This window comes from Eublepharis macularius, chromosome 8, assembly GCF_028583425.1.
Source record: "Eublepharis macularius isolate TG4126 chromosome 8, MPM_Emac_v1.0, whole genome shotgun sequence".
In the NCBI taxonomy this organism is placed as follows: Eukaryota; Metazoa; Chordata; class Lepidosauria; order Squamata; family Eublepharidae; genus Eublepharis; species Eublepharis macularius.
In genome coordinates, this window is record NC_072797.1 from 67,674,319 (window position 1) to 67,701,474 (window position 27,156).

The 27,156-nt window shown below is 42.5% G+C and overlaps 1 protein-coding gene across 1 annotated transcript; it reads left to right on the forward strand.

The window, feature by feature from the left end:
- Nucleotides 1-7,845: 7,845 nt before the first annotated feature.
- On the forward strand, nucleotides 7,846-24,492 carry SLC25A46 (solute carrier family 25 member 46). Its single transcript, XM_054987670.1, has 8 exons — nucleotides 7,846-8,161; nucleotides 9,086-9,128; nucleotides 11,335-11,392; nucleotides 11,678-11,755; nucleotides 13,771-13,871; nucleotides 18,005-18,061; nucleotides 18,854-18,911; nucleotides 22,077-24,492. The coding sequence occupies exons 1-8, from the start codon at nucleotides 7,924-7,926 to the stop codon at nucleotides 22,653-22,655; spliced, it is 1,212 nt and encodes a 403-aa protein (XP_054843645.1). The 5' UTR covers nucleotides 7,846-7,923; the 3' UTR covers nucleotides 22,656-24,492.
- Nucleotides 24,493-27,156: the final 2,664 nt, after the last annotated feature.

Consider the following 27,156-nt stretch of genomic DNA (forward strand, 5'->3'; position numbering starts at 1 on the left):
GTGCAATGACGTCACCTGGGTGTTCCGGAAGGGTTCTGGGACTGGAATGACAGGCCCCATGCTGGAATGACGGCCCCTGGGTGTGACAGAAGGGCTCTGGGACTGGAATGACAGGCCCCTGACTGGAATGATGGCCCCTGGGTGTGACAGAAGGGCTCTGGGACTGGAATGACAGGCCCCTGACTGGAATGACGGTGCCTGAGTGTGCCAGAAGGGCTCTGGGACTGGAATGACAGGCACCGTACTGGAATGAAGGCCCCTGGGTGTGACAGAAGGGCTCGGGGACAGGAATGACAGGCCCCTGACTGTAATGACGGCGCCTGAGTGTGCCAGAAGGGCTCTGGGACTGGAATGACAGGCACCGTACTGGAATGAAGGCCCCTGGATGTGACAGAAGGGCTCTGGGACTGGAATGACAGGGCCCTGACTGGAATGACGGCCCCTGGGTGTGAGAGAAGGGCTCGGGGAGTGGAATGACAGGCCCCATGCTGGCATGACAACCCCTGGGTGTGACAGAAGGGCTCTGGGACTGGAATGACAGTCCCCATGCTGGAATGACGGCCCCTGGGTGTGCCAGAAGGGATCTGGGACTGGAATGACAGGCCCCCGAGTGTAATGACGTCACCTGGGTGTTCTGGAAGGGCTCTGGGACTGGAATGACAGGCCCCATGCTAGAATGACGGCCCCTGGGTGTGACAGAAGGGCTCTGGGACTGGAATGACAGGCCCCTGACTGGAATGATGGCCGCTTGGTGTGACAGAAGGGCTCGGGGAGTGGAATGACAGGCACCATGCTGGAATGACGGCCCCTGGGTGTGAAAGAAGGGCTCTGGGACTGGAATGACAGGCACCGTACTGGAATGATGGCCCCTTGGTGTGACAGAAGGGCTTGGGGAGTGGAATGACAGGCACCATGCTGGAATGACGGCCCCTGGGTGTGAAAGAAAGGCTCTGGGACTGGAATGGCAGGCCCCTGCCTGGAATGACGGCCCCTGGGTGTGACAGAGGGGCTCTGGGACTGGAACGACAGGCTCCATGCTGGAATGATGGCCCCTGGGTGTGAAAGAAGGGCTCGGGGACTGGAATGACAGGCTCCATGATGGAATGATGGCCCCTGGGTGTGACAGAAGGGCTTGGGTGTCCGGGGTCTGAGCCCCAGCCCCCAGACTTGACAAGAGGGAACAGCAGGTCAGCCGGGCCGACGGGCGAACAGAGGGGGCAGCCAGCAGCCAGCAGGTCAACTGGTCAGCCAGCAGACAATAGGTCAACCAGTCTGACTGGCAAGCAGAGGGGGCAGCCGGGGGACAGCAGGCCAACCCCTCCCATGGGCAAATGGAGCCAGAACCTGCCTGTGCCAGGGCCAAGGGGCAAAGGCCCAGGGCCTCAGGAGGCAGGGGGAGACAGAAGGAGGCCAGCGAGTCCCACTCCCCTGGGGAAGGAAAGGGGACTAAGCAAGGCAGAAGGGGGCAAGGGCAGAGGGATTGGGGGCCCAGCAGTCACCCACCCAAAAACCTTACCTGAGGAGGAGAAGCAGCAGCAGCCCCAACAACCCAAAGCCACGCCCCAGCTAGAAAATAGTAGCCTGGCTCAGGAGTTGCCAAAAGCCAAGCCACTCCAGGTGGGGCTATTGGAGGCACTCTGCAGGAAGCCCTGGGCAACCAGCCAAGGAGCCGCAGCTGGACCCACCTTCAGCCATCAGCTCAGCCAGGCAGGCCGGGCTGCTAGCCAGGGGACTGCAGCTGGACAGGCCTGCAGCAATCAGCCAAGGCAGGGAGGCTGGGCAGCCAGGGAACAAGGCACAGCTGGTGCTGGTCAGTGGGGCCAGATCAGCTACCCCAGCTGCAACTGCTTGGTGCAGCCCAAGACCAGGCTGGAAGAGGGGTGGGACAGTAGAAGGAAGCCCTATAAAAGCTGGCTGGGAAGAGCCCTGTGGTGGTGGGTGTGAGTAGGGAGTGATGATGTGGAGTGAGAGTGGTGTGATGCAAGCGTGGAGGTTTGGAGGAGAGCTCTGGGAGGAAGAAGTGAAAGAGGACGCAGAGGGTAAGCAGGCCAGGTTGAGCAGGACAGCGAGTGGACTGAGAGGGAGTCTGGGTGAGGTATACCGCCCCTCCTTCCACAGAGCAGGGTCCTGCAGAATCCCTGCCCCCCCTATGATGTCAGGAGCAGACTGCCCAGTGCCACGCCCAGTGGCAGCGGTGGCAAGCCCTGACATTGGGGACTGGAATGACAGGTCCCTGACTGGAATGAGAGCCCCTGAGTGTGCCAGAAGGGCTCTGGGACTGGAATGACAGGCACTGTACTGGAATGACAGCCCCTGGGTGTGAGAGAAGGGCTCTGGGACTGGAATGACAGGCACCAGGTTGGAATGACCGTCTCTGGGTGTGCTTGAACGGCTCGGGGACTGGAAAGACAGGCCCCTGACTGGAATGATGGCCCCTGGGTGTGCCAGAAGGGCTCTGGGACTGGAATGATGGCCCCTGACTGGATCAACTGCCCCTGGGTGTGTCAGACTATGTGTTGGATCCTTGCTAATATTATGTCTTTAAACTTGAAATTATTTACTGTTCGGTACTCTATCAAATCAAGACAAGCTTTACTGCATAAACTCAACATTACCTCCACTGACCTATCAAAATGTGCACAAAAAAGATAACTCAATCAGCCATCTACTCCTCATAAATGAATCAATATTCCAGTAATAAACAATTTGGCAATAAAATGGAAAGCATTCCAGGGTCAAGAAATTGTTTTTTTCCCCATTTCCTTGAAAGCTGTATAAGTGGGGAAGGGGGGGACCAATCCAAACCTCGAAAAACAGTTTAATTTGTCACTAGCAGTTTGTGCTACCCGGCACTATTGCGGTTCAGGGGGCGGGGCATTTTCTCTTGCTCCCAATAATGACAGGACCTTGATGTCACACTTTTGTTCAACAGGCCCAAATGAGGTCACTTTCCACAGGGTCTCTCAGAGGCTGTACATATATCATGTTTTTTAATTTATCATTTGGTATGAAAATTGCTTGCTTATTAATTTGAGTTCAATAGTTTTTGTGGGGTCCAAAGGGGAAGGGGGTATAAACATATCGTTATCAATATTATATTGCCTTGTCAATGGGTGGTGGGTAGGGGGTGAAGTTTTAACTGTTATTTTATACTAGCAATAAAGTCCGTTGTGGGGGAAAAAATACAATGGGCTCTAGAAAGGGCAGGGCAGGTGGGGCAGGCATTGCCACTTCCTCCACAACATAATCTGGTCAAGGGGAGGGCAGGGCAGCCAGGCCTGGCATTGCCTCCTCTGCTGCACTCCAGTATGGGTGGGGGGAGGACAGGGTGGCTGGGCCTGGCATTGCTCCCTCCCCAGTGCTGAGTCTGACCAATCATGTTGGGAAAGGGCTGGGAGGCGAGACCATCCATCCTGCCACCTCCTCACCCCAACTTGGCTGCAGAGGGTTTGGCAGGTGGACCCTTCCCTCCACCAGCCAACCCTGGCCTGATTTGGACACTGCAGAGCCAGGAGCATTGCTGGGGGGGAGGGTCCTGGAGTGCTCCTGTGCCCTGCAGCCACCCAATTCAGCCCTGACTTGGGCCACTGCGGAGACCAGAAGTGCTTCTGGGTGGGCAGAAAGGGCCCAGGAGCACTCCTGAGCCCTGCGGCTGGCTTATTTAGCCCTGATTCGAGCAGAATCAGGCAGCTGTGGAACCTGGGAGTTCTATCTGGGTTGGGGGCAGAAACGGCCCTGGAGTGCTCCTGCACTCCACAGTGGGTTGATTTGGGACTGCTTTGGTCTGAAATCGCCCTACTGTGGTGCATAGGAGCATGTTGCACCATCGGAGAGTGTGCCCAGGGACCTGCGTTCCCCTGCTTCCCCCACACCAATTGGCCTGGCCCTGCAAGTCTATGGCAGATAGACCTGAGCTGTATGGGTCTGCAGGGCAGGTCAACTCACTGTGCAAAAATATGGCAAGTAGACGTGGCCTTGAGACATGCAGAGGCCAAGTAGCCATGGCAAATAGATCTGGCCTTCGGAAGTGCAATCAGATCTACTTGCTTTGCAATGCCATGGCGAATAGACCTGGCCTTCAGACATGCAGAAGCCAGGTATGCTCCCCCCCCCCCCCCGGCCGTTCAATGCCATAGCAAGTAGACCTGGCCTTCAGATGAGTAGAGGTCAGGTCTCCCCACCAAACAAAGCCATGGTGAGTGGACCTGGCCTTCAGACATGTGTTGGCCAGGTCTACCTCCCCAGCAAACATGTAGCAGGTTGTTCCGGCCTCTGTTGGCCGGAGGCCAGGTCTACTTACTACACAATATCATGGCAAGTAGACCTGGGTTCTGCACGTCTGGCACGCAAGCTGCTTTACCAACTGCACACACAACCTCTCCATACAGCAGATCGAAGCTTGGAGGTGGGAAACGGAGGTGGAACTGTGGAGATAGAAGGCAAGCAACACTCTCCTCACCTGCGCCCCCTTCCCCACAGCAGACCGAGGCTTGGGCAGGATCCTTGGGAGGCGGAGCGCAGTCAAGCCAGGCATGCCCCAGGCCTCCTTGACCCAATCATGTCTGGTGAGGGCAGAGCCAATAAACATTTTTAGTCTGTCTTTTCCCTGGTTTTCCCTTTGTGTATATTCGGGCCGTGTAGGTTGGAATCCAGTGCCCAGTCATTGCTGTAACGTATCGTGTTCATGAAAAATCAAATACTCCCCCTCTGCCTCTCACTGCTCTCTTGTCCTTTCCCTTGTAGCTGATTGGTGTGTCTGCTGGTAACCGTGACCATCCGCCAAGGCTCTCTGTACTCCTGTATCACCATCATTATCAGTAAAACAAATTGTGGACTCGTTCCTGGCTTTTTCTGAGCCAGGAAATAGTCCTAATGTTTGTGTTCATTCCTATGGGCTTTAAAAGCAGGGAAAGGCTGAAACTGCCACTTCGTTTTCTGCCCCTCCCATCCTGACGCACAGCCCTTTACGATGCGAAGCGGCAGGGAGCTGCTGGGAGGGAATGAAGCACCACCACTGTTAATCCTTTCCCAGTTTTGCTCAAAAAAACTGATTGAAAGTAGAGGAAAATATAGCAGAGATTGTGCAAAGATTGCACATTGGAAGTAATGAGAATAGATTCACACACACTCCAGTGTACCTCTGTAAAATTACTTTACCAAAGAATAACAATTAGGGTTACATTTGGATAAAATAATAAATTGCTATGCTTACTACATCTTGCTAGATAAGTGACTTTGAGTAGAGGCAAGAAGTGAAGAAGTGGAAGAAGTGAACAAAGAGCAATAAAACTTCAGTATATAGCATCAATTAATTGCCCCCAATAAACAAACTGCCCAATAGAAAATCCTAATCCTACTTCATTATGCTTAGTGACGCCCCTTTCTATGGCACGAATCTTATTCGAAGCTCTAATGGTTACATTCAAAGTATGTTTACCAATTAAGTAGGTAACACAAACAGTTTAACTCGTTCATGACTGAAATGAAAACACTTGCTAAATTCCCACGAAGTAGAACAAGCTTAAAAGGTACATGTCTTTATCAAGAATGCTGCCACAAATTGCCTCTCCAGTAGCCACAGACCAGTCTAATCTGCAGGTGAGGGGAGGGGCTCCAACATGGCAATCTTGCAATACCTGTGAAATTTGCATAAATAAATATTGATGTCAGCTCCAGCCCCAACAAAATTCTGCTCCAAACAGACACATGTAAATGTGTCAGCAGACACCAAATTGCCTAGAGGTTGTGCTGGGTCAAACAATGGGACCCGAAGCCATTTGGGCACCAATCAATGTGAATGCTCAGTGTAGCCTGCCAAGTGTGCGGTGCAGATTAGGCCAGTTTTCCTGGTGTCCAGCAAGTTTTTTCATAAAGTTGGGAGATATGTGGCACCTGCCTAGCAAGTATACTGCAGTGCTGAGCAGAATTTGAAAAATATTCCTTTGGCATCAGCTGACAAATCATTACAGGGATCTTCATCGTGTGACCAAAGGAACACTGCACCCAGTCTTTCCTTGCTCACTCACCTGCTGCAGCAGTCATTTTGTGTCTGCACCCAACATGGTGTGTCAGAATCACAAACATGCCGGCAGGCTCCAAAGGGTTGCAAGTTTGGGGACCCCTTTTTTTTCTGTTGGATTTAGAGTCCATTATCACTGCAACCTGACCAAAAGTGGATAAGAACAAACTAAGTAAATAGATAAAATGGCAAGAGCATGCAACAAGATAAGACCATGATTTTGTCAACTGTTGAACTAAGGTATGAAACGGGTTTTTTCACAGAGAGACTATGGAGGTGTGCTCTGTGCCAGTGGTCAACAGAATGAGCAAAATTGAGCAAGGAATTGGAGTGGGGTGACACTTGAGGGGGACATGGAGGTCTGAATGGCTGTGGAATAGGCTGTGGGAGCAGGAAGGGAGAGAACAGAAGGATTTATGCCTGAAAATAGAAGAGGTGGCTGATATAGACTTCATGAAACTGTGATGAAACTGACTGGGTGAGAGGAAGGATAAAGATATAGGAGGATCTGAAATGATGATAGCTAAACAACTCCCTGGAATATAAATTGAAATTTAAGTGTTTGATTCCAGTCTTGGTGACTCCAGTTGCAGACTACTATCTCTAGAGGAGACCATTATTCCACTCATGGGCATGTCATTCCAGCCACAGAACAATCCTACAATTTTTAGAGAGTATCAGTGCATTCAAGGATGACTCAATTGGCTCCCACAAAGCTTCCGCCACACTCAGGGCTATCACTGCATTAATGGGACTGAAATTACACTGCAAGACCACATCTCTCACACCCAGAGGCTGCTATTCCAGTCAGGGGCCTGTCATTCCAGTCCCTGAGCCCTTCTGGCACATCCAGGGGCCGTCATTCCAGTCAGCGGCCTGTCATTCCAGTCCCCGATCCCTTCTGGCACACCCAAGGGCCGTCATTCCAGCCTGGTGCCTGTCTTTCCAGTCTCAGAGCCCTTCTGTCACACCCAGGGGCCATCATTCCAGCATGGGGCCTGTCATTCCAGTCCCAGAGCCCTTCTGGCACACCCAGGGGCTCTCATTTCAGTCAGGGGCCTGTCATTCTAGTCCCAGAGCCCTTCTGTCACACCCAGGGGTCGTCATTTCAGCATAGGGCCTGTCAATCCAGTCCCAGAACAGTCTATCTGGGCCCAGACACTTTCCTTCAAAATCCATTCCATGTTTTCGTTGCACCTTTTTTTTTTTGCTCTAATGTGTTTCAATGGAGCCCATGCAAGTCAAAGGGCATTCCGGTTTCCCATTATTTCCAATGGGCATTCAAGCCTCTCCCATTATTTCCAATGGGCAATCCTGTCATTCGTTTTAGTACATCCCGTTAAAGATACCGTAGTTCTGTTCTGCCCGGTCCCACTAGCGTTATCTAGGGAAGATATCGATCTCAATGTGCGTTTATTCACTGAAACTTTCTCCCAAGTCCGTTGCAGCACTGTCTCCTAACACTCTTTTCTTCCGATGAACGAATAGATCAAGTTCATTGCATGAAGCTGAAGAAACTGCTCATTTACGTCCTCCTTTGGGGGGGACACGGTTGCGACTGTTAACTAGAAAGCACTACATCGAAGCATTTTATACAAAACACCTCGGTCCTAAAGATGTTCGGGAGATTCGCTACGTCAAACCAGGTTAACTTGCGAACGTTTTCAAACCTCGCCCAATGACAGGCGTCGTTCTGTTTCCCCCTTGCCCTCAGGACCACGGGGCTAGGCGACTCCGGACCGCACCACCGCCCCGGCACTCTCGCCCTTATCACATGACCCAGCTGTGCTTCCGGGGTGGTGATCACGTCCACTTGGAACCCGGAAGTGAAGCTGGAGGCCGCGGCGCTGGGACTCTCCTGTAGCTGTCATTCGTTAGTGGCGTGTTTCTGTCTGCCCGGCTTGATGCATCCGCGGCGCCCTGAAGGCTTCGATGGCCTGGGCTACCGGGGCGGCCGGGAGGAGCAGGGGGGCTTCGCGGCCAAGCCAGACCTAGGCCACTGGGTCAGCACCCCGCCTGACATCCCTGGCAGTCGCAACCTGCACTGGGGGGAGAAGACCCCGCAGTTCGTCGCCGGGACCCCATTGGGGGCGTCTGGGCTCAACGAGGAGCCTTATCTCGGAGGCGTCGGCGCTAGCTCTGGTATGTAATGAGAGGGGCCGGTGTCGAGTTATTGGGGAGGTGCGTCTGGCCTGCAGCAGAACCTGACGAAAAATGTTCTGCGGCGGGGCAAGCTGGATGGACGGTAGTGGATGCTGCGAGCCCCTGAATCGAGCTTATCAGTGGTGTCTGTTTTAGGGGACTGCTCCTACTAACTGTAAACCTTTGCAGGTAGAAAAGCTACAACGCTTTTCCCCTGCTCTATTTTTGGCATGTTGTTCCAGATAATTATTTCTGGAAGTTGTGGCCTGGAATGCCCATACCACCACCAGGTGATGTTGCTTTAGGGTATGCTCCTTTGGAGTGTGCTTAGGATGCTGGGATGTGAAGAACACCTGATGCGTTGCAACCTCAGGCATGTTCCAGGTAGTTCAGTGAAGCCCTCTTTCTTCCCTTTTAAGTTCGTGTATAGGTGTGGCATTATTAAAATAACTGGTGTTAATTGTAGAAGAAATGCCCTAAACACTTCTTCACTCCTACCAGATAATTCTGTACAACATCTTCCAAATAATTTTATTTCTGTAGTGAAATCACTCCACACGTTATCTTTGGTCCTGAGTTGACACACCTTAGTTTTATTGGAAGACAGGAAAATACTAAAACAGTCTAGAGCACCATATCTGAATGAGCTGGACTGTAGGCATGAACTTCATGGAGTTAATTTTTCATACATGCAAATGAAGAGTCTCAATTTACATAAGAGATTTAAGGCAGTTGCATATTGGCTTCTCATTTGGAAATACTCTTGTAGGTCTGTACTTAGTAAGCTAATGCAAAACCAAGCATAGGCTGTACTGTATAATTTATTAAACCAAGCACTTAGGAAGACTGATTGTATTGATACTTGCTATTCTTTGGGGTGTTTGTTTTAAAATAAACATCAGTATTTGCATATATATCTTTCAGAACAGTTGAATAGGTTTGCAGGCTTTGGGATTGGTCTGGCAAGGTAAGATCTTTGGTTTAAAAATGTTTAATTCATAATGTTGTTTTTGCATTTACCACATACAGTATTACTATGTATATATTAGAAAGTATATGCAACTACAGACTGAAGCAAAAATCCTGAAAGTTACCTTCTTTCAGAAATGAAGAGTAATAATATTACTAAACTAATAACATACTAACTCTAGTTGAAACCAAAATTTTTACTAACGTAAGTATGCTATTGTTCTTTTGAAACACAGCCATTCAGAAAAATACAATATAGCAGAGGTGTATCACAGAAACCAGGGAAATGATAGCAAATAGTGGAGAGGAAATAAAGAGAGGAATGAACCAGGCAAAAGGCAATGCAGTTCTCTGGTTTCCATGTGGCCAGTGTCTCTATGGTAGAATTGTGAAACACACACTCTCCCCCAAAAGCCCAAACCTGAAGTGTGGCCTCTGCCAGCAGTCCTTCGCTGCAGTAGGTAATTTATATTCATTCAAACAAGCAAGTGTCTGACACTAATAGGAAAAAACACAATATACCAGTACAATGAAAGACTCACTACATTTGAAAATAAACTGTGAGAAATGCAGCACTTTCCAAAACTGAACAGTCTTTGAATAAGGGGATGGAAATAAATTGGAATTCTTTTTTTCTTTTTCTGTGTCACAATTAAACCAAGCTGCCAAGATTTAATTTTTCTGTACTTAACAGTTTACATAGGGCTTGTGGACTGCATGGAAGACAGATTTATTGTGTGATTAAAATCTTCACTGGGGCAAAGCTCAAGAGATGTACATATGCTAGGTTTGCAATATGATTAGTAGATATGGTGAACTGTTTTAGCAGAGGAGGAATGATGACCAGAAGGCACCAAATATTATTCCCGCCCAGCATACTTGTCACTGAAATCCCCTATACCAGGTACTCTTCTCCCAGACATGCTTCAAGACCAGAAATAAGCCCAGCTTGCCAAAGAGGAAGAGGGATATCTTTTCTACTCTAAATGGCCTTGCTATCCTAGTCACCTTTACAATTGTGCAATATGACCTACATTGTGAGACATGACATGCCACTATCAAATCTAGTCTTAATTTTATTTCATAGCTGCAGTGCAGCTGTTCCAAGTTGGACTACCTGTGGTATATATTGTAAATTGCTCTCCCGTGCTGAATTTCTGATTTGGTTTACTGATCTAATGGTAAGGGCAAACCATTTCTTCTTTGTTGTATAAGCTATTTCTCTGCCTTGAAAGAGCAGGTGCATGGCCCAGGATGCTTCTTGGTCCTGTATTGCTGCTTAATGTATGGCAGTAATGGGGAGGAGAGTCCATGCTTTGTTGCCATACTGTTTATATTACTGTAACAGATTCCAACTCCTTAAAGTGGTTTAAAACCTGCAGCTAATGCAGGCTTCTGCATCTTTTTTAAGGAGAGCTAGAGAGCAGTTTTTACTGGCTTGCCTGTACTGGTTTCTGGGCTCAGTTGAAGATGTCGGTCTAGTATATTTGAGCATCTTCCTTCTAAAGTTCCACCCTGAGATTTAAGGAAGAGGTCTTACTTATGTTCTGTCCTTTATCAAAAGAGTATCTGTCAAAGCTTGAAACAATGGCTGCCTCATTCTTGAATATACACAGTGGAATTTAATTCCAAGAGGACTAGCCTGGCTGTATTTGGGGGGTTTGCAAGATAGCAAAGACATTTTCATTTTTAAAAAAATGCTGATCTTACTTAGAATCTACGTAGAATGGCTGTTCTTTTTTTAAATGTGTATATGGTTGCTATTAATAGTAATGTTGACTTTACCATTGGCTGTTTTGGCTTGCTTGTTATGTTTCGGATGTCTTTATTGTTATTTTTATATATTTATTAATTGGTATTTTAACTGGGGTCTGCTGCTACTGTTGCTTTTTACATTTTTTCTTCTTGTATGTCACCTCCAGTGTTCCAATAAAGAGGCAACTCATAAATATGAAATCACTTAACATGAAGTAATAAAAAAACATGAAGAAATAAATGTAGTATCATTTAACATGAATTAGTCTTAGAGTCGTTTTAACAGTTTTGTAAAGCTTAATTTTAGTTCTAACTAGTGGGCAAGTTAACCTAGTAAATAACTTTCATATTTCTAAAGCTTATTGAAATTATGTAGTTTAGTAAAGTAAAAAATAGATATGTGTAAGAATTGGTGAAATTTTAATAAATTTAAAATTATTTTTCTAAAGCTTGTTTACAGAGAATGTGCTGGCTCATCCTTGTATTGTTCTGCGTCGGCAGTGCCAGGTAAATAGTTCAAGTTGCTATCTCGTATTTGTCTGTTTATCACACTTAATACCAAACTTTAATTAACATAGTATTTAAAATACTATGTTGAGTTGAATGCTGATTTTCTTCCTTGTAGTTAAAACAGTACAGTATTTGGAAAGTAATTTAATGGTAATTGCCTCTGAGCAGTCCCTTAGGGATTTAGGGAAATGGTCAGGATGATATTGGACAACAGTGGCATGAATGGTGATATATGAAAATACAGCTAGCAATTTTTATAATCTAGTATATTCTTTTTTACAGGTTAATTATCATGCCAGGAATTATCATCTCACTCCATTTACTATCATCAACCTCATGTATAGCATCAATAAAGCCCAGGTCAGTGTTCAGTATCAAACAGCATTCATTTCTCTTACAAAAAAACGTGTAACTGAAAATCAAGTGTTTAAAGGACCGTGAAAGCGTACTAGTTATTTGGTGCTCTAAGCCTATTTTTGTCTCATGGCTTTCTGATATTAAAAAGTGGTAAATGTTGCAGATGTGCATACAAGTTATGATCCTAACCACAATATGGAAGATATGTCTAAGAAAACTATTTTCAGTATGGGATCTTGAGCTGTAATTCTAGATACTGAAGGTTAGGCAGTAGGTCATTTAAGGGCAGACAGGCCCAGCATGGATCATCATGCTGGAAACTAAATACTGTAATATTTGATATTACTAACGACCAAATTTTTTTTAATGTTTTAATACATTGGTTTGTCTTTGACTATAGAAAAGGGCACATCCTAGAGGGGGGCAGTTAACTTGCTGATATGTCCCTTCCCAGAACAGATGTCCACTCTGAACTATGTGCAATTGATCAAGAACAGAATTTAGGAAAGACTTAGTGGGCTGGAGCAGGAGTTGGGAAAGTCCTATTCTGCTCATGGATCTTGTAGGAGACAAGCTGCTATCTGTAAATATTAAAAACAATCCCTTGATGAGGATGTACTTGTGGATGTGGGCACACATCCATGTAACTCCCCCAAAGCTAGTCCTATCTTGATTCAGTTGTTAACATTTATAGTTATTTGTTTATATCTCACAAGATCCATAATCATACTGCATTCAAACTAATTATAAAACTGTTTGATTGAACTCTGGTTTATGTGATTTGGTGGGGTGATAAACTGGGATTTCTCATGATACCCAATTTCACAAATCTCAGGTTAGTAGCACTGCCCTTCTTAGTCTCCACACAGACTACACTGCACAGAATGGCAGACTAACTTAGCTGTTCTGCAGCATTCTGCATTCTCAGGACATATCCTTCCTCCCTTTGTCTTCCCTTGCTTTATTTATTTAGAAAATGTATATGCCAATTTTCAGACACCTGCTCCAGGAGGCTCTCAAATAAGAACTAGATGAAATCATTAAAATGAACAATCACTAAAAAGAGCAGGCAATAAATACTCAGAGCTTGGGTTTCCCTCACTCCCCATAAGGCTGCTCAACCCTCCTCCCAGGAGAAATTTAAAAGATAGCAGGACAAAACATCTTCCTTAATTATATGCTTTTATTCAGTTTGCCAACATACACAACAAAAATTCCCCACACAGTTTTGTTACAGTCAGCTCATCTTAAGCCGTACATTCTTCCCCTTAAACAAAGCTACCTTTTCAAAAGCAAGAGAAAATGAGACTCATGACCATGATAATATGTTTTTATCTTATTTAGGGTGGGGAGGGGAGGTTTACGGAAAGTGGTAAGAAAGCAAGAGAGAAAGGAAGATGTTGGACAGTTGGCTTGGCAAAAGTGGCCTGAACTTGAAAATCTCCAAGGAGGCTTGGCTTGCTCTAGGTTTCCTTGCCTATTTGCTGCTTATTGCAGCTGATAAGTAGTGAATGGGCTGCATAAGAAGTGATGCTTTGCAAAAATTCAGGAAAAGCAAGAGAGCTCAAGGATTTTGCATGCAGGAAGGAAAAGAGATAAGCATCCCAGTAATTGAATAAGCTGTAGGCTGTCACATGCCTTTGGTAGACTGTCGAAGTTTGTGCAGCAAATTGTAATATAAACTATATTTATCATGACACCTGATTAGAGCCATTGTTGTCCCATTTTGCATTAGAATCTAGTGGAATTCTTTGTTTTAACCAATGTTTCTAGAGACTGATTCCTGCTTTTCAGTTTCACAGTACAAAATTTACATTAAATTGTCTATATAGAAAGAAAGAGATGTTTTCTGCTAGAAATTACTCAGTTTTTAATATTTTAATATCTTTAGACATTTAAGTCACTAGGCATTTTTTTAAATGATGGGTTTTAAAACATTAGAGATGATCTACTGGGGAGAGACTCCTGAACTTAAGACCTGAACCAAGTTGCGTGTAACTGAATACCTTACATTTCAGGGCCCCAAAGCTCTTTGGAAAGGAATGGGAAGCACATTCATTGTTCAAGGCATAACCCTAGGAGCAGAAGGGATCATAAGTGAATTCACGCCCTTGCCAAGGTAGTGTCAGTTTGCCTTTCTTCCTTATTGCTTTTGCATTTGTTGGTATTCCTTTGGAAGGTCTCAGAAGTGTGCAAAGAAGCTCAACTTTATCTGGGCAAGAGTCCTGCATGTGTGTAAATATTCTCTGATAGCTCTCTGCATTACATTGGTGTTCTGTTCACACAAAGCAAGACCCTACCCACTGCATGCTTTAGAAGCACAATATGTATGATCGCTGTGCCATGTGAAGAGGACAGTATGCAGATTTTCCATGCAGGTAAAGTGTTCATTCACCTGGACCAGAACACTTCTGGTTGGCTCCTACTCTGTGTGGCCTGATCACCAACGTAACATCTGTAGAGGGCTTCAGTTGCTGGCATATTGAAAGACTGTATCTGTTACATGTTCAGGCACTGATTATGACAACAATATGACTTACTCAAATGACATAATTGAGAATTTTATAAAGTGGTAGGGAAAGGAGAGGCTTCTGTGATAATATGACACTGTCTTATACAGAGATGAACGACTGGTTTCCTAAATAGTAAATGTGTTCTATATCACTGCAAGCTATTAATTTTATGCACTTAAGGTAACTTAGACCTTAAAGGACACAAAGGGTTGCTGTTGGAGATCAGCTGTCTCCAGAATGAGAGTTATCTTGCAGGGTTCCACAGGGCGCAATCTTATTTCCCATGTTGTTCAGTCTCTATGTAGAGCCTTTAGGAGAACTCATTCGCAGCAATCGAGTAGGATGTCACCAATATGCAGATGGCACCCAACTCTATATCTCAGAATGCAGTAGAAGTCTTAGATTGCTGCCTGACAGCTGAAATGAAATGGCTAAAAATGAACAAATTGAAATTGAACCCAGACAGGACAGAAGTGATGCTTATTGGGAAGGCAGAGATCTTGAAAGACATTGTACTCCCCACTTTTGATGGAATTCGTCTGACTCTAGGGGTTATATTGGATCCAGTGCTACTACTAGAAGAGCAAGTTAAGACTGCTGCAAAAAACAGCTTTTACAACCTCACTGTAGCCTGGAAGATGGCTTCTTACCTCGAAATGGCCGACCTGGCCACCTGGATCCATGCTATGGTAACATCAAGACTTGACTATTGTAATGCCTTATACATAAGTCTCCCATCCAAATTAACTAGGAGACTCCAATTGGTGCAAAATGCTGTGGTGCAACTGCTATCAGGAGGGAGCAGGAGCATGAACATCAGCCCCATTCTGCAGTCACTCCATTGGCTGCCTATCAGCTTCCATGCCCAGTTTAAGGTATTGGTTATCTCATAAAAAGCTCTTCGTGGCCTTGGCCTGGCATGCCTATGGGACTGCCTCCCTCCCTATGTTCTTCCACGGCAGCTTCGCTCATCTGAACGGTCTCCTGCAGGTGCCACCCTGCACATGGGCAAAATCAGCAGCAGCTCATACATGGGCTTTCTCTGTGGTGGCCCCCACCCTGTGGAACAGTCTGCCTGAGGAGGTCAGGAGAGCCCCCACTCTCCTAGCTTTCTGCAAATAATGCATAACCAAATTATTCAAAAAGGCTTTTGTATTATAGGGAGGGGCTCTCAGATGCTTTGCTAATGAGTTAAAGGCCATAGACTTCACCACTATGTTGCCTTACGTATGTGGATAAAAAACAATCTAACACTATTCTTTTGTGATAAAAAATACATTCATATCACTTTCTTCAAAAACCAGTTGCTTTGGCAAAAGGCATATATTGTAAAAGCAATTGTATGAGCAGCACATCAATTACTGTAGCTGTAACAAAATCAAAGATACTGAAATCAGATGCAAGATTTTTTGGACTAAAAAGAATGTGTACACCTGCTCTATGTATATTATATTATATGGCGTTCTTACCCCATCTTCCAGTGTTCTTTTTGAGTCTTCCTCTGTCATCACTATTACCTATTGGTAAACTGGTTGACCCTTACAAGACTTATCAACAAGCACAGAGACTCCACAGGCAATGTAAACTACCATTTAAAAAAAAAACTAAATATAACTTGATGATGATGGAAGGAACAGAATGTTGATGACAGCTGAGCATCTTTTAAAGGAAAAAGAGGAGGGAAAATAGCCAGCTCAAGTTCCTGAGACTTTAGACTATCCTGGAGACTTGGTGGCATGGAATTTTGAAATTGTCCCTCTCTTCAGGCAATCCTTTGAAGCAATTATAGTAAAGTAGATGGGCTACTGTGCTGATCATAAGGCCATCAAAATTGAACCATCTACAAACCAGAGGAAAATTGCTGCATACCTGAGGAGAACCCCAAGCAGGCAGAAAAACACCCACCCCCACATACAGAGAGCAGAGCTTGGGCATGCACAAGCCCTCAATTTCTTTGACTGCAATTAAGTTGAAGGCTGCTTGCCTACTGGCTGTGGAAGGGGGGGGGAGATTCTCCCTCCCCCATTGCCTAAGATGCAGGTAGAGTTAGATTCTCTACAGCCATGGAAAGCAAAGTATTATTAGATCTGGGGAATATCTTGCTTTGGAGAACTTTGAGGGGGGGGTTCGATCCTTTTCAAAGAGGCTCTGCGGTGTCTTTTATCTTTTTAATAGTGTAGAGGGAGGGTTAATGAAAGAAAAAGAAAAAAGGACACCATTTTCATTTCTATTTTCAAGAAATCACCTCTCTTTTGTATACATATAATAGAAACATAAAGTAAAAACACTAGTAACCATAATATAAATACTGTAATAAAGCATCTTGCAGCACATATTGCATCCCACTTCTCAAATCTCAGACATCATCAGGGTCCACGGGGCAGGGTGACCAAGAACTAACTAATACAGGGTTGGGAGCACATAGCCCCCCTGACACACACACACACACACTGGCAGGAGGCTGGTTGTATGATCCGCCTGTCTTAACCACCATAAGCCTGGTGGAACATCTCTGTCTTACAGGCCCAGTGAAATGATAACAGATCTGCTGAGACCAGGCCTCCACAGACAGAGAGTTTCACCAGATAGGTGCCAAGGCCAAAAAAGCCCTGGCCCTGGTTGAGGCAAGGCAAACCTTTTTGGGGCCAGGGATCATCAGTAGCTGTTTATCTGCTGACCAGAGCAACCTCCGGGGAATATAGGGTGAGAGATGGTCCCACAGGTATGTCTGTCCCAGTCCACTAAGGTCTTTAAAGGTTAAGACCAGAACTTTGAACCTGATTCAGAACCCACCGGACTCCAGTGCAGCTGGCACAAGACAGGTGTAATGTGTGGCTGGAAGAGAGTCCTGGTCAAAACACATGCAGCCGTATTCTTGACCAATTGTAACTTCCAGAGCAAGCCCAAGGGCAGTCCAGCATAGAGCAAGTTACAATAATCCAGCCTGGAGGTGACTTTTGTGAGTTGCAGGCTGACAGGGAGGGGACAAGCTGCATGGCCTGATGAAGATAGAGCACAGACATGCCAACGACTATGACCTGGGCCTCCACTGAGAGAGGCATCCAGAATTATGCCCAAACACCTTACCATCATCTCTGGCAAGGGCTGGGAGCTGGATGCCCAGACCGGATAGCCTGCAGCCCAGGTGTAGGACCTCCTTCTTCACAGGGTTCAACTTCAGTCAACTCTATTTCAACCACCCAGACACAGTCTCCAAAGCCCTGGACAGATAATCCGGAGAGTAGTCCGGTCATCCATTAACAGATAAAGTTAGGTGTCATCAGCATACTGGTGACAACCCAACCTGAAACTCCACACCAGCTGGGCACGGAGGCACATATAGAGGTTGAGGAAATTACAAGCCCATTTGTAGGCTGCACCATTTTATTAACTGTCAACAGCACTGTAAAGCTATAAAAGTAGTAGTCATTGTTTTGATGGCATTCAGCTTGGTCTTTCATCATAGTACATTAAATTTTGTGCGACAAAAGTTCTAAAATTGTGTGGCATGGTAGGACTGTCTCTGTTCTCTTCAGTGCCAAAAGCATTCCCCAACACTGAAGTAAATTTTGAGGGGGGAGGTTCTTACAGAGCATATCTGTGCACATGTGTATGTTTGTCACTGCTGTACTGAGGTGTCTGTAGATTCCTATTGTAAAATGAAAAAGCAGGGTCTGTTGTACATTTCTGGAGTTTATCTTAATGAGTGTTAATAAGCAGTCATTACTTTGATTTTCAGAGAGCTGTCATATAAGTGGAGTCTCCGACAAATAGGAGGACATCTTTTGCTTAAAGGGTAGGTAAAGCTGATGAACTCCTAAAATAGTTGTTGAAAATGATCTTGTTTTCTGAAAACTGTGACCAAAAAAACAACTGTTTTCAAACCGGCAAAATAGAAGATTAAATCAGGAACACTTAACTGGTCTACAGCATAACAACTATGAATTCAGTTAGTTCAGGTCTCCACATTTTTGTGCATAGAAATTTGTCAGAACTCCAGGTATTAAATGCAGAGGAGTTAGCCGTGTTAGTCTGTAGTAGCAAAATCAAAAAGAGTCCAGTAGCACCTTTAAGACTAACCAACTTTATTGTATTATAAATTTTATAGGTATTAAAGGGGGTATTTAAGCTACTGCATTTATGTGTTCGTGGATTTGACACCTAGAACTAGCTGTTGTAGCTGAATTCTAGTTCCATATGACTTGCATTAGTTGCATTAATTAATGCAACTAAATTTACTAAAATATACACAGGCAATGTTTGTTTTGTTTAAACAACAGTAATCCATTTGGACATGCTTGATTACAAATATTCAGAAGTAGTAATATAAGAATTTGTAACCAATAAGTTTTAATAGAGTGAATAGATAATTTTTACTATCAGGAGAATTTCTGAAGTGGAATTTCAAGGAAAAGCAATCCCAACACTAACCCATACCACTTAGATCTATGCCCATTTAATCCAAACAGACTAGATCGGCTTAAATCAAAATCTCTCTGCTTAATTAGCGTTTTGATTGCAGTTTGAGAATATAGTAAATGGTAGATGTCATTGTCATAATATAAACTGTACTTTCTCATTCCATTAGGGTGACTTGTGTGATAGCAATGCCTTTTTATTCTGCAAGTCTGATTGAAACTGTACAAGTAAGTGCTTCTATGTTCCATCAGGTATCATTACACAAGGAATCAAAAGTTGAAAGTGTCCTTGCATCATCCAGTGTGGCTGCTTTGTATACTGTGTGGAATACATTGCCCCATTTATTAGTGGCCATTTTTTTAAATGCAAAGTTTTAGTACCTTATTCATAGCAATCAATTCTTGCTTGTTTCATAGTTCTGAAAAATTGATTTCACTGATACCTTTAATTGGTTTTTCTTGTGCCTTAACCGTGATAAGTTAGTTTAATGTATTTCAGGAAAGCTTTTTAAAAGAGTAATACAAGTTGTGTTTCACAGCACAGCTAGCTTTGTATTTACTTGAAAGGAAAGCAGCCTTGAATTTAAGATGACCTCCTTTTAAAAAAAAAGTTATACACAAAAAGTTTATAACATACATACCTGTAACTTGTATGCGAATTCAAGACACCCCTGTATATTACTGGATGGCACTCCTAGGGTAAAAGACTAGTTTTCCTTTCAGGTAACTTTTTTCTGTATTTCAGTTTGCGTGATTGCAAACCACGTGGGGGCGCATTTGACCCTTTAAAGTACTTAAAAGATCAAAAGGACCAATGCTAGCTAAAATCAATGTCATGTTCTGTTAACCAATTATTTAAAGGCAGTATCCATAGAGTAAATTAATTTGCACTGTGTGTGCTTTCAAAATGTTCTATGGAATTTTCCCCTACATATATGAAAAAATCATCCAATTTTAATTTCAAAATTAATGGTTTCTTTTGAGTATTTTTTTAAATGACTGAAAAGACAGGGGAATGGAATGAAACATGTTGCCTCCTTAGCAATATGACTTGGCTATTAATATGAGTATGTGTAAATAATCCATAGTTTAGGCGGCAAAAGTTTTTGAGTATGAGCAGAGAGGGGTGGGGGAGAGTTCAGGTGCCATTTTAGGTTGCAGGGGTGAAAGGAGAGATTGGAGGGCAGCATCTGTTTCAAGAAGAAGCAAGGGCTGCTGTGACAGACAGAACCAGGTTCATCCGCTTTGTACCCTGGTAGCCTGGTAAAAGAAAGCCAGCATTGGCCAGTCTGGGCCCTCAGAATACTCGGGGGCAGGGAGTGATCAGAGGATAAAAAGAGCTGTTTAATTGGTTTTTCTTCAGATAGAATGTAGAAGTCTTCTAGTCAGATTAGAAATAGATCTTCAGTCTCTATCAGGGAAAAGATGACTGTTCAGCATGGTAGCTTGGGGTGGCCCAAGCAGGTTTAAGACTTACTTAGTCTTAAGTAAATTAGACTTATATTTGAAAACTTCTGGGAAGATCTGTGAGATCTACATTTAAAAGACTCTAAAAGGTTAGAAAACTTGTGGGAAAATTTAACAGCTCTTGCTGTCAAAAGTAGTTTGGTAATTACCACCATTTTCTCCATTCAGAAAAAAATGTATATCATCTATAAAGAAATTATCACCATATTTCACTTTCTCCATAAATTACATTTGTATAAAGTTGGTCTTAAACATCCATAGTTTACTTACCCTTTGCAGTCCAATAAATCTGTTTCTTGTTTCAAAAATCTGTTTTCCTTCTTGGTTAATCCAGGGCAGACAAGTTTAACCCGGGGTGTTTCAAGGAAAGACAGACTATGTGCCTCAAAAGTTCCATCACAATTTACTTCAGGAGAGGCTAGCTGTAAATAGTTCCAATCCAGCTGATAAATATTTCTTTGATCTCTTTCACAACTTTGCTTGGTGGTGTGACGTGAAAGTGAGGTGTGGGTGGTAGTCCTCAATCCCACCTTCAAGATGACAGTGGCATTTGACTGAGTGGGGGATTTTCCCACTGAAAATATATTGGTGCCTGCTCATTCCCCTATCCCCCCCCCGCCCCCAGTCTACCATAGCAGCCAAGAGTGGAGGTGTGAGAAAGCAGGAACCACGAAGGGTTGTGGGAATCTTAGGAGCTGAAGACAGCAGGCATAGGGAAACACAGCCGAGCAAGTGGGCAAGCAGGAAAGGCAGGATGACTGAAAATGAGGAAGATTGCCCGGGGGCGGGGGGGGGTCATACAGACCAGAGGAAGGAATGAAAACTAGGGGGAGAGCAAGAAGATAGAAATTGAGGTTTACATGGGAGAAGGAATTTTGTCTTTTGCATAGGCCTCTTTCTTGTATCATATAATACCACTAATAAAGATAGGAATTGAAATGTGTTCAGCAGTTTTATTGGTCTGTTGGATAGTCAGTGTACTATAGAGGCCGGAGTATTATACTCTGATGTAGAAGGCTAAAGAGAATAAAGGCTGATTTATCTAAAAATCTATCACCTTCCAGCTTTCATTTTTTAAAAAAATGAAATTTAAAGGAAGTCTCTAGCTCTCTTCATTGTGAAGATAAATTTCTACAAGAGGCTAAAAACTAGGGTTTTTTTTTTAAAGAAACTGGGAGCGCAGAGGAAATAGTAGCTAAATAATAATATATAATAATGTAACAATATATAGATTGCCATTTTTAAGCCCCCCAAAGTTCTCTGCGGGAACTGTGGCTGGGGGGGCAGGGGGTGAGGCATGGAAGCTTTGGGAAAACTGCTGCGTGGATTATCTGTTGCTGCTGCAAATGCTTCTGCATGCTCAGTGGCAATGAAAACTACGTACAGAATTGTCACTCTGTGGAAGCAGCCAGGTTCTTGTGAGGATAAAATAAGGAAGAAAGTACCATTTGTGCTGCTCTGAGCTCTTTGGAAAAAGGGTGAAGTAAGAATGTACTGGACAGAGGAATGTGAAAAGAATTGTTTCTAAGACTAATTACTTGGATCTATTCTGCAGGCTTGATTGGTGAAGGCGTTTTTTTATTTAGCATTTCCTCAGTGAACTCTCCTTTCTTCCCAAATGCTTTAATTGTTGTTCTTATGTTGTTGTATTTTAGTTCTGGTTTTTAAATTGTGTTAATGATATTTTCGATGGTTTTAAAGATGTGATTTTCTTGTTTGTTTTAATTTGTTAGCTGTCTTGGTGATCCTTTAGAGGGTAGAAAGGAGGGAGATAAATTTTGTAAAATAAATAAATATTAAGATTTGGTTGTATATGCACATATATGTTCATTATAGGTAATCAAACTGAATTTAAGTAAATAAATCTCATGATTATTGCACCAATGTGAACAAATGCTTACTGATTGTAAATATTCTTTCTTGCAGAGTGAAATTATTCGGGATAATCCTGGAATCTTAGATTGCCTAAAAGAGGGTATAGGCCGAGTAATGGGCTTTGGAGTGCCCCATAGCAAACGGCTGCTCCCTCTTCTGGCACTGACCTTTCCAACTGTTCTACATGGAGTTGTCCACTACATCATTAGTTCCATTGTTCAGAAATTAGTCCTTGTGCTTCTAAAAAAAGAAAATCCCTCCAGTCTTGCAACAGAAGGCACCAGTTCTGTGCAAAGTATGCTGGATGCTTATTTTCCAGAACTTATTGCTAGTTTTGCTGCCAGCCTTTGTGCTGATGTCATGTTGTACCCATTGGAGACAGTCTTACACCGTCTACACATTCAGGGAACCCGCACCATCATTGACAATACAGACCTTGGATATGAAGTTCTCCCCATCAATACTCAGTACGAAGGAATGAGAGACTGCATCAATACAATTAAGCGTGAAGAAGGAATACTGGGATTTTACAAAGGATTTGGGGCTGTGGTTGTACAATATACATTACATGTAGCTTTGTTGCACCTTACTAAAATTCTTTATTCCACATTGCTTCAGAATGTTTCTTAAGGGCTAATAGATACACCCCTTGAAAATTCACACATTGAGCAGACAAGCAAATGAAATCTGAAGGATTAGAATTCACAGTGGTGGTTTTCTGACCACATAGGATGCTCCTTTGTAAATAGAGACACATGTTCCCCTATGTCCTTTACACAATACTTGATCAAAGGAAAATGAAAGATGGCTTTTAAAATGTCAAAATGTGTGATGTTAGAAAATATTTTAAAATATCTATTATTGTATAGAAGGATTTCGGACATTTCTTGATGTAATTTCAAACAATCCTACTAGCAGTTTTTGCAGCATAAACTCCATTTGCAATCAGTGGTAACTGTGCAAAAGTAAAGCTGTACTTTCCCAAAAGTGTCTTTTCTTTCTTTTTCCCCCCAAGGCCGTTGCACAATGAATTGGTTTGTAGTTTCTGCCTGTGGCTTCAAATGAGCATTACTTTGAATATATTTGAATGCTCTCAAAAACTGAGTAGAATGAATTTTGTCAGTTCCTCCCAGTGTTTTTTTTCCATGTAAGCTGCTGTAAAAAAGGATTCTAAAGAAGGATTAAAGTCCCAATATTTTTAAAACATTGTAATGGTCAAGAATATCCATATTGGATTTCCATTGGTTTAAAAGCATGACAAAGATTTCGTCACATTTTTCAGAACACCACCATGTGATGTCAAAAAAAAAGATGAATTGCTGTGTTTTTCCTAAAGGGGCATGACGTTTCACAGTGGTAGGAATCTTAGGAACAGATGCTCCACGTTTAATTAGTTTAGAAGATGAACATTAACAGAAGTGCAGTGCTTAAGCAGGCGGTTGTAAAGAGTAAACATGTACATGTATTGAGCAATGACTCCCTTAGAATACATGGCAGAAAGTTCTGTTGGAATCTAATGGGCTTGCTTCCATGTAAATATGTCCTAAAATAGCTGCATTCTCCCAAGAAATAGTGTATGATCTGTGCATGAGTATACAATCATGGCCCTTTAATTAGAGTTCATTTTAAAATTTCACTCAAGTATAAAATGATCCATTGGCCTCTCATGTGGCTGATTTGGGGGAGTGGGGTTTACTTCCAAGACGCGTTCCTCAAAAAGACACGTGCCTGAATTTGGTGGTATTTTTGCTTTCTAGCACAACCTAGTGTGTTCCCTATATTTGTAGTTTTAGCCATTTACATCCTTGCTTTATTGTTCTTCTGGAGTAGATAAGCTGTATAGCAGAGCTCTAAACTTTATTCCCTTTCTAAAAACCAAGGATTTGGATTCGTAAATGTTAATTCTGATTATGAAATGTCATATTTTGCTTCTGTGTCCAAGATTGATCTAATGGAGGTGTTTAGAAAGATGTGTTTACAATTCAGTAGCATGCTAAAAAAAGCTCTGGAAAGTTTCTGCCTTTCTCATAAATGAACATGTATTGTAAGAGACTTAGTATATCTGTGTGAATCCAGTAAATTAATGTGCAAATTCAGACGTCATGTACAGAAGCTTTTATTTACAAACAGCTGTTAAAGTCATTAACCAGTTTCACCACAAATCAAATGTGTGCCTCAATTACATTAAAGAACAATTGCTTTACTTATAGCTTGTATGGATATTATAAACACTTAGGTATTGAAAGTAAGAACAGGATAGGAATTTAACTGTGATATAGCTACACTATTTGGCAGATAAAGAAATAGCTATATTGCAAATTACATAAGACAACAAGAAAATTCAGGATACAATTGTCAACTTATAATGTATTCACACTGAAAATCTAGCAATATAAATAAAAGAGAAATCAAGTGAAACTTTAACCAAGTTTTATTTTAGCATAACCTTGCATGAGTCAGACCTCACTTCTTCAGATGCATAATACAATATGAAAAGTTTAGATCAAATTATATAGACACAATCACAGGTTGGGGGAGAGGGAGTTGTGGTGCACAGTCTTTTTTTTTAATAAAGTTTTTTATTGGGTGAGTAAAGTTTAATATTACAATTTTTTAAATTAATACCCTCATTTCCATATTCCCCCACCCTTTCCCCTCCCCCTTTATCTCAGACTTCCAACAGTTTTCCAACCCGCTGTCTAAATCTACTACTTATATCTCTTTTTCTTTTATCTGTCCTAATATACTACTAAAATAGATATTATATGTTAAACTATAAAAGATCTAATATCAAATTAACAATTACAATATATTTCTAACATATCTCTTCTCCTCCTGTAAAGATCCCCCTCTCTTCCCTTCTGCCAAATTAATAGTTCTCTAACACCCACAATTCTCCCTTTACATCCCACTTCTTTTCCAAATACTGTTTTAGTTTCCCCCAATCATTAAAGAATTCCTCTGGATTCTGTTCTCTCAGCTTTCTTGTCATTTTGCCCATTTCTGCCATGTACAGCAATTTTTGTATCCAATTTTCAATAGATGGTACTTCTTTTGTCTTCCACTTCTGAGCGTTTAAGATTCTCGCCGCTGTTGTCATATAAAATAGTAATGTTCTATGTTGCCTGGGAATCCCTTCTGAATTCAAATTCAACAACAGCAGTTCTGGGTTCTTATTTATTTGAATTTGTAAAATTGCAGTCATAGCTTCTATAATATCTCCCCAGAACTGCTTTGCTACCTCACAGGTCCACCACATATGATATAATGAACCTTCATGGTTTTTACATTTCCAGCACTTATCTGACATTTTATTGTTCCCATATGCTATTTGCTTCGGCGTTAAGTACCATCTATATATCATCTTGTAAACATTTTCTTTAATATTAGTACAAGTTGATATCTTCAATGTGTTTTTCCATAAGTATTCCCATGCCTCCATTGTTATGTCTCTATTGCAGTTTATAGCCAATTCACCATCTGGACTTTAACAGTTTCGTCTTCTGTATACCATTTTAACAAAATCTTACAAACTTTAGAAATCTTTTTCTTGCCTTCATGTAGTATACATTCTTCCAATTCCGAATTTTTCCATTTAAATCCCGATTTTAAACAATCTGAATCATATAAGTCTTTGATCTGCCTATATTGGAACCATCTATAATAAGATACTTCATCTTGTTTTAAGCTTAATCTTATTCTGTTCCATTTTCAACACCTCTTTATATGACAAACATTGTTCCCTATTATAAATTATCCTCGGGTCAATAACTTCCATTGGCACCACCCACGTCGGGATACCTTCATCCAAATATTTTTTATATTTTTGCCAAAACGTGAAGAGACTTCGCCTAATATAATGATGCGGAAACATAGAGTCCGCTTTAATTTTATCGTACCATAAGTACGCATGCCAACCAAAAAAAATTTTATATCCTTCGAGTGTTAAAAGTTTAAGATTCTCTAACAACATCCATTCTTTGAGCCACACCAAACATATTGCTTCATGGTATAATCTTATATTTGGTAATTGTAGTCCCCCCTCTTTCTTTGGCATCACATAAAACTTTCATCTTCACTCGAGGCTTCTTCCCTGCCCATACAAAGTCCGATATTTTCCTTTGCCACTTCTCAAATTGCTTATTGTCTCTTATTATTGGTATTGTTTGCAATAAAAACATAATTCGTGGTAGTACATTCATTTTAATTACTGCTATTCTTCCCAGCCACGACAAATTCAACTTATTCCATTTGATTAAGTCTCTATCAATTTGTTGCCACAGCTTTTCATAATTATTCTTGAATAAGTCAATATTTTTAGCAGTAAGCTCTATTCCTAAATATTTTACTTTATGTGTTACCTCACAGTTGGTGATTTCCATTAATTCTTGTTGTCTTTGTTTCACCATATTTTTACATAATACCTTAGATTTTCTTTTGTTAACATAAAATCCAGCCAAATCACCAAATTCTTTTATCTTATCCAACAATCTTGGCATATTTTGGATTGGATCTTCTACAATAACCATTGCATCATCCGCAAAGGCTCTGACTTTGTATGTAAATCCCTTGATCTTCATACCTCTTATGGCATCGTCTTCTCATATCTGCATCAATAAGATTTCCAATATCAAGACAAACAACAGTGGAGACAATGGGCAACCTTGCCTTGTGCCCTTCCGTATTTCCAATCTCTTAGTTAGTTCGTCATTTACTACAATTGCTGCACACTGGTCTTTATATATAGTTCTTACCGCTTGAATGAACTCTTTTCCCATCTGTAACTTCTCCATTGTGGCGAACATAAAATTCCAGTTTAAATTGTCAAAAACCTTCTCTGCATCCACAAAAAAGAAACCAACTTCTTTTTCACAGTGTCTGTCATAGTATTCTATTGCATTTATTACAGTCCTTAGATTATCTTTGATCTGTCTATTTGGTAAAAATTCTGCTTGCTCTTCTGCAATGAATTCAGCCAGCCATTCTTTCAACCTCTCCGTCAATATTTTCGCAAAAATCTTGTAGTCATTATTTAACAGTGATATAGGTCGATAATTTTTTACATTACATGGGTCCTGCTCTTCTTTTGGAATCAATGATATATTAGCCTCATTCCAGGTTTCCGGAATCT

Excerpts from the sequence above, each read along its gene's own strand:
- SLC25A46 (XM_054987670.1), top strand. The coding sequence starts at position 7,924 with ATGCATCCGCGGCGCCCTGAAGGCTTCGATGGCCTGGGCTACCGGGGC. Across the intron at positions 11,756-13,770 it reads ATAGCATCAATAAAGCCCAG|GGCCCCAAAGCTCTTTGGAA; the intron begins GTCAGTGTTCAG and ends CTTACATTTCAG. Across the intron at positions 18,062-18,853 it reads GGACATCTTTTGCTTAAAGG|GGTGACTTGTGTGATAGCAA; the intron begins GTAGGTAAAGCT and ends TCATTCCATTAG.